The sequence below is a fragment of the Electrophorus electricus genome (assembly GCF_013358815.1).
Source record: "Electrophorus electricus isolate fEleEle1 chromosome 5 unlocalized genomic scaffold, fEleEle1.pri SUPER_5_unloc_1, whole genome shotgun sequence".
Classification (NCBI taxonomy): domain Eukaryota; kingdom Metazoa; phylum Chordata; class Actinopteri; order Gymnotiformes; family Gymnotidae; genus Electrophorus; species Electrophorus electricus.
Genome location: NW_023336124.1, coordinates 180,001 through 188,133, shown reverse-complemented (window position 1 = coordinate 188,133; position 8,133 = coordinate 180,001). Strand labels below are relative to the sequence as shown.

At 38.4% G+C, this 8,133-nt stretch overlaps 1 protein-coding gene across 1 annotated transcript in view; it reads right to left on the bottom strand.

Annotated features, from left to right (window-relative positions):
• Positions 1–337: 337 nt before the first annotated feature.
• LOC113569287 (NLR family CARD domain-containing protein 3-like) overlaps positions 338–8,133 on the bottom strand; it is a gene marked incomplete at its 5' end in the record, with an annotated part of 31,855 nt that continues 24,059 nt past the window's right edge. The window contains one exon of the mRNA XM_035523424.1: positions 338–453. Within this exon, the coding sequence (XP_035379317.1) occupies positions 338–453 (116 nt within the window). The remainder of the gene's footprint in view (positions 454–8,133) is intronic.

Here is an 8,133-nt window from a genome sequence, read left to right as displayed (position 1 = left end):
TAACAAAGCGGATGTGTTCAGATTCCACTCATACTGAATAAAATGTACTAAAGGTCATAAAGACGGTGAACTATCATGGCGTTGTTCAAGCATAACCCACTAATGTTAGTATTCAAGAAAGCTACTGAAAACACATCTGCTAATGTTGATTTCTAGCTAACGCTAGTTTAGCTGCACTGTAGCTACAGTACAGTACAGCATTGACCTGTTCCAGCCTCTCCATCTGTATTTCTCTCCAGTGTCTTGGCTGTTTTGTTTTGTTTTTTGATGATTTTTGCCCTGGTTTTCTCTCTGAACTGTGAACTCTCTTCTTCTTTGTGTACTGTGAGGACGAGCGTCAGGTGCTGTGCTGATCTCCACTGTCATCCGACTCCAAACACACCTGTACCGGCGTCTCCTCATTAGAGGCGCAGACCTGAATGAACTCCAACGTCCACGAACGCTCCACCTTTACTGTTGATGGTTTATATGAAATTCACAAAGAGCTGTTTGTCCAGAAAATATGAATATGTCTGCTGAATATAAGAATACACAATATATAAAAATATTTGGATGTATTACTCATTGCATTGTTAAGTTTAAAATCTTGTACACTCGATGAGAATCTGGAATGCCATAAATTCCACTATAACAAATGTAAAGGGGACACATCCGGTTTTAATTGGACCAAAATGCCGAAGAAAAAAATAAAAAAGGAAACATTTAAAATTTATAAAGTGGCTGCAAAATAAGAAAGTACTACAAAGAGATTAAATGCGATCTTTGTCATCATAAAATGAAACTACACAACAGCGACTGCTGGGACTGATGTGAATGGTAGACTAACGAGCTTACTTAGACGTTTTAGTGTAACTTTAATATACAACGTACAGGTGGGAGCAGCTAACACACGCAGGCTTATATGTCTTACTTTATACAACAAGTGTGGACTGAGTGGCCATTTGAACTGTAATCAAACAGATTTTTGTTCAGCACATCTAGATACTTTCTGCAGTGTGGAAATATTTTAATGGTGCAACCGCAAACATCCATGTGTAACGAGCAGGTTAATTGGTTTTATTCAAATCAAGTAAATTGTTTGATTAAAAGAAGCAAAATAACCAGAGCAGTTCACATGACCAAATTAATTTAATTAACAAATAAACTTTACAATTTTACTGAGTACATTCAATATCTTACTAAGTGTTAAATCCATTTATTCAGTTATTTAATCAATTTAGCACCATTATGTCCCTTCAGGTTTTCTCAAGTTTCTTGTCAAAGTTGTCTAAGAAAGTGAGAGAGGCTTGTGTGGTGGCGATGGAAGAACTCAGAAGAAGGAAAGGAGGATGCAGACAGTTCACTGTCATAGATGAGAGTAACTTCAGGCATAGAAGAAATGCAGGTGCATCTTTTATGTGGGTATAGAATTTTGTATAGTCTTAATAATGTATAATGGACATACAAGTCTTCATGCTTCATACCTTTAATTCTTTCATCTTGTTAATAGTTCTTAATTAATGTATTAATGCTTTACTTTTTATGTTACACAGTATGGAAGAGGGTGGATGGCTGGGGTGTTGTGAAGGAGGCAGTGGGTCTCTGGGATGCTGGGTGAAAATACTGTCCACACTAAACAAAGAGAGCCAGTTCTTCACCTAGTTCAGAGAAGGTCCAGAAGGGAACTAGTGCCACTTATCATTTGGCATGTAAGGAGGGGATCCACAATCCTCAGTGGTGAGTGGCGTGTCTACCGGCAGGCTCTGTCTCAGCTTGGCTACAGACATTACACAGTTAACCACAGTATATCATACATGGATGCTCCTACAGGGGCTCACACCCAGCATATAGAGAGGGCCTGGAGAACATACAAGGAAACTGTTTGGAGGTTTAAAAGCAACTGGACAGAGGAGCTGTTAAAGGATCACTGGACAGTAATAGAATGGTATGAATGGTTAGCAAAAAAACACACCATAATGGCCCTCTAGGAAGATTTATTCATGATCTTGGCAAGAAGTCCTGCTATGCATATTTATTAACAAGCACATTAGTCTGAAGACATTAAGTCTTTTTTAATGTGTGTATTTTACTGTTTATGTGAGACAATCAAATAAAGCTGAAATACAATTTCAAATGTGTTATAAATATATTAATGTATAGTCATTCTGAATTGTCATGTAATTCAGGGTTCTTCATTAGTGTCACATTAGTGAAATTCAAGGTGAAGTACAGCAAATAGTGATGATTAAACAGTTATTAACCTCTGTTCCTAGTACTATACAGAACAAAATACTGTTGCTCCTTTCTTGTCTTTTTGGTAAATTTTGGTCAGATCCTTTAGATGGTGTTATTATCTCTGTCATTTTATGGAGGCAGGGAAATAATAAAATGTGTTACAGCCAGTACTTCATACTTACAATAGTAATGTTTACCAACCTTTGTAAATGTCTATATATTGAGATGTTTTGCAACTTTAGATAAGGGGCTCCAACATGTTTTATTAATTATTACCAAGTCATTTATACATTTCTTAACAGACAACTTAAAATGATAAGTTTACTTGAAAGTGTGTTGTTTATAAATGGCCTACAGACATTTATAGATATTCGTGTATATTGAATAGTTTTCACTTTAGCGGCTGTAAAATGCTACAGATAATTTTTATATGACAAGTAATTTAGAAACTATAGCTGCTGTTTGTTACTGTTTAACAAATAATTTGTATGGCTACACTTTTTAATTATTTTAACAGGTTCACAAAGACTATTAGGAGCCAGGATTAGTAAAGCTGTAATTTTAATAATATATTAACTAATGGTGCATATCCTCTGAATTCCTGAATTGGTCACCATTAATTCTGAAATTGTAACATACATATTTACATTAACATTTAAGGTGTTTAGCAGACTCTCTTATCCAGAGTGACTTTGTTGTGCATAACACAATAGCATTTCATAAATGCAATTAAAACATTTTAATAAGTGCAAAACTAATGTTCAGGTAAATGCATCTTCAGTCGGCGTATGAACAATGAGGGACTCTAGTGTTTAGACAACCAGAGGATTGAAGTTTCCAGTTGAACTAATCTTTAATCCTGAGTAATTGTAATTTGTACAGATTTCTAGTGTTTGTGTTCATAATGTGAAACTTGTGTGGTGTGTTTGCCTGAGATCTGGCTCTTTTTGGAAAATGATGGTTTTGGTCTTTTTCAGGATTTTTTTACTTGGGTGTTTAATCATTTCATTTCAAATGCCATCAGACCCACTTGTTTTTTTTTTGTTTTAAGAGTAGAAATTTGATTTCTAAGTTCCTGCTCAGTAATGGGTGAGTCCAAGGGATTCTAGAAGTCCTTTATTCGTAGTTCTAATATATTACATTTTTCAGTTATATGCTTTTGTTCAGGTCTTGTATTTTTGAGTAATTGATTATAAAGTGATTTAACATGTGTTATCCAATATGTGTTTTGAAAAGCCAATTCTTCTTATTTAGATTTATTAAGAGTGTTCAAGAAATGTGTCTAAAAGTGTTTGAATTTCTTGAGAGTTGATTGCTTTCTGGAACTCCTCTGTGCTGTTTTGGGCCCATCTGTATCGTCTCCTGGTATTAAACAGCTGACTGGTCAGTGTGGGTGCAGCACTGCTAGTCTCTGTCCTATTAATGAACACAGTGATGTGGCTGTGATCAGACAGAGGGGTTAGTAGCTTTACAGTGAATGTACTGAGAGAGAATGTACTGTTATCATGTAATCCACTGTATTGCTAAGAGGTGAGCAAAAGGTGGATCTCCCCAAAGAGTCGCCTCATAACCTACTGTTGACAATGTACAGACCCAGATTTTGACAGAGCTGCAGGAGGTATTTTCCATTCCTGTTTACCTGTGTGTCAGAAGGATATCAGGAAAGAAACGTTTCCTTGTATTAACAGCCCTGTGGACCTCGAGAAATGTGTACTTTGAAAATGATCAGAACATTCTTTGAAAATACAAAACATGCAAAAGGGGTTCGGGTGGAAGAGGACTTTCCAGATCTGGCAGGTTTTATACAGTCTTTACAGTGTTTGAGAAGCAATTTATAGGAGGAAGGTTTTACTGATCTAAACCTGCAACTTAACGATGAAGATAAGAAGATTGCTTAAATTTTGTGTCACTTTTTTGTTTAGATTTAATGTTCATTTTCAAAATGAGTGTGTGCGCTGTGGCAACACTTAATGGGGCCAGGGATGTGAATAAAAGAACACAGTTTTTTCAGTTAATCAAATTTAAAGGAAATGATGTAGATTTTGCTCAAGAAACTCATAGTGATAGACAGAATGAAGCAGACTGGCTGAGAGAGTGAGAAGGTAAAGCCTTCCTTAGTCACAATAGCACCATGTCTGGGGGTGTGGCTGTGTCATGTCATGGGGCGTGGCTGTGTCATGTCAGGGGGCGTAGCTGTGTCATGTCAGGGGGCGTGGCTGTGTCATGTCTGGGGGCGTGGCTGTTTCATGTCTGGGGGCGTGGCTCTGCCCCTTCCCAACAGCTGGGTTCCACAATTTGTAATGGAGGATATTGAGGCTCTTAAAGTAAAAAAGAAAAAAAAAAAAAACTAGCCGACCTGCTTGGGGTACAGGCACAGGGGGCTCTGGTGTGTTCTCCTTTTCAGAACGTGACACAGATGTACTCTCTGTCCAAGTTTTTCTTTGGTTTAGAGCATAAACATGGTCAGAGCAGATGGATACATGCCTTGAAGTCTGGTACTGTACTCTCAGATCCTGTGGAGATTCGTAGAAGAGCAGCACAGTTCTAAACTAGGCTGTATACCAGTGAATATAGATCACACCAAGAGATGGAAAATATTTACTTAGATGGTTCTCCTCAGGTAGAAGAAGAGGCTGGAGAGAGAGAGAGAGAGAGAGAGAGAGAGAGAGAGAGAGAGAGAGAGAGCGAGAGAGGCGACCCAGACTCCAGATTGATAGAGAGAGAGAGAGAGAGAGAGAGAGAGAGAGAGAGAGAGAGAGAGGCGACCTAGACTCCAAATGGAAAGAGAGAGAGAGAGAGAGAGAGAGAGAGAGAGAGAGAAAGAAATAGAGGGAGAAGGAGAAAGAGGGTGAGCTGCTTGGGGACCCAAAGTCCAGATGTAGAGAGAGAGAGAGAGAGAGAGAGAGAGAGAGAGAGAGAGAGAGAGAGAGAGAGAGAGCCGTACGGGACTACGGATGTAGGGAGAGAGAGGGAGGGGACCAGGACTCCAGATGGAGACTCTCTCCCTCCATTCAGAGTCTGTGTCACAGTGTGGCCCTCCTTCCATCTCTCTCTCTCTCTCTCTCTCTCCCTCCCTCCCTCCATCAGGAGTCTGGGTCCCCGTGTGCATCTCCCTCTCTCTTGCCAAAGCTTTGATAAAGACATTAACACTAACAGCAGATGACAACAACAATATTATAACCGCTTACAATATTAGTAACAACAACAATAATAATAGAACTACAACACACCCAATACCAATACCAATAATAATACCAATAATAATAATAATACCAATAATAATAATAATACCAATAATAATAATAATACCAATACCAATAATAATAATATCAAAAATAATAATAATAACTATAATAATAATAATAATATCAATAATAATAATATCGATAATAATAATAATAATAACTATAATAATAATAATAATAATAATAATAATAATAATAATAATAATGTCTCTGTGTCTCTGGTATCTGACTCGGTCACTAACTGTCCCTCAGACTGTGGCAGGAGTGAACGTACAGCGCTGCCAGTGTGCTGAACTCTTTATGTTCACCAACCACATACGGCAGCTTCTCCTCATCAGGGAGGTTTTTAAACTCAGGGAATACGTGGCTAATTTTCTTAAAGAATTTAGTTCTAATCTGTCTAAATGTTGTACATTTATTCAGAAAGTGCAGCTTTGTCTGGATCTTATAGTCCTGGTACTGCTGACACAGTCTCTGCTCTTCAGGTAAACAGGACTGTTTATGTCTGCTGGTCTCTATGGCCAGGCGGTGGTCACTGAGTCTGTACTCGGTCAGGGTGGACCTCAGTTTTGGATCAGACAGTGTTCTTAGGTAATCTGCCACGCTGTTATTTTCTGGTCCTCAGCATGTGTAGTCTTAGTGTGTGTTAGTGTAGTGTTAGTGTGTGTTAATGCTGAACTGTATTTCCGGACCAGCTGAGTGAGGGCACTGTTCTCTTTGCTCAGCTCTTGGTACTCCAGACCTTTAGAATGATATAAGTTTGGAATTTAATTGCCCTTGTTTCTGTCTTTATTATTAATAGATCTCTGCCCAGCTCTGCCCCGTGTGCTTTGTTTGTGGTGTTCCTGTGCACCTTTAATGATGTTGGTCCACTTAAGAATAAAATCATTAGCGACAAAAAATTAGTACCTTGGTATAATGAGCACATTCACAATTTAAATCAAAACATTCTCCTCACATGATGCAGAAAAGATGGTCCATGCATTTATTACATCAAGACTGGACTACTGTAATGCAATAATATCTGGTGGTAACATTAAGCACTCCAAGTGGATACAAAAGAAAAGGTTTTTATTGGCTCCCAGTGCTCCAGTGCAAAAGAAAAACCACATCCCATCAAAAACATACAAAAATGTTCAAAAAAGGAAAGTTTAGCATTTACAAGAATAAAAGTCCAGCAATCATAAATTCTCCAATATCAATCAACTTCAAAACATCACTCTTGAATTTTCCCTTAGAAACTTAAATATGGAAAAACAGCAAATTAGGTGATGTCACTTCCTGTCTTTGGGCAGGCATATTCTCATAAAAGTCCCCTTTAACACACTATGGTTTCTTTTCCCTCCAAAACAACATGGAAGTCTCTCCACAAAAATAATCACAGGTAAGTTATTTTTCTCTTAATCTACTTTTGTTTTACCTACTTCAATCAAATATACAGACTTTTCTGGCTAGATAAACATTATACTTAAACTCTAGTAACATATTATAAGAATAATATTTCATCTCAAATATTTACAATACATTTCTAAAATACATTTCACTCATACTGTGTACAACATCTGTATGTGTGTCACTCCAACACTCAGAAAACAGGATGAAAAACCTTTGTTTCCAAAGATTTCCACCTTTAATGTGTAGATTTGTACAGAGTTTAACACAGTGAGGTTATGATTCCACAGCATGTGTAACTTGTAGAACAGTATTTATGTCATATGTACAGAAATCAACTGCAGCTCAGTCCTTTATTTGAGCATCATTTATTGTATGTGTGTGAGAGAGAGAGGGACAGGTTTAGAGTGTCTGTGTGAGTGTCTGTGTGAGTGTGTGTGTGTGTGTGTGTGTGTGTGTGTGTATGAGAGAAAGATACAGGTGTATTTTGTGTGTGTGTGTGTGTGTGTGTGTGTGTGTGTGTGTGAGAGAGAGAGAGAGAGGTGGTTTTTGTGTGTGTGTGTGTGTGTGTGTGTGTGTGTGTGTGTGTGAGAGAGAGAGAGGGACAGGTTTAGAGTGTCTGTGTGAGTGGTTGTGTGTGTGTGTGTGTGTGTGTGTGTGTGTGTGTATGTGTGTGTGTGAGAGAGTGAGAGGTATAGAGTGAATGACAGAGAGAGATGTGTAGCGTGTATGTGTGAGAAGTGTGTGTGTGTGTGTGTGTATGAGAGAAAGATACAGGTGTATTTTGTGTGTGTGTGAGAGAGATGTTTTGTGTGTGTGTGTGTGTGTGCATACGTTTGTGTAAGAGACTTGTAGTGTGTGTGTGTGTGTGTGTGTGTGCATACGTTTGTGTAAGAGACTTGTAGTGTGTGTGTGCGTGTGTGTGTGTGTCACAGAGATGTACTGTGAGTGTATGTGTGTGAGAGAGGTGTATGCTCGTGTGTGTGTATGACAGACAGGTGTAGTGTGTGTAAGAGACAGAGAAAGAGGTGTAGCGTGTATGTGTGAGAAAGAAATGTAGTGTGTGTAAGAGTGTGTGTGAGAGAGGTGTGTGTGTATGTGTGTAAGAGAAAGATACAGGTGTATTTTGTAGTATTGTGTGTGTGTGTGTGTGTGAGAGAGAGAGAGGGGTGAGAGAGAGTGTGTGTGTGTGTGAGCGAGAGAGGTGTTTTGTGTGTGTGTGTGTGTCACAGAGATTTGTACTGTTTGTGTGTGAGAGAGAGGTATGTGTGTGTGTGTGTGT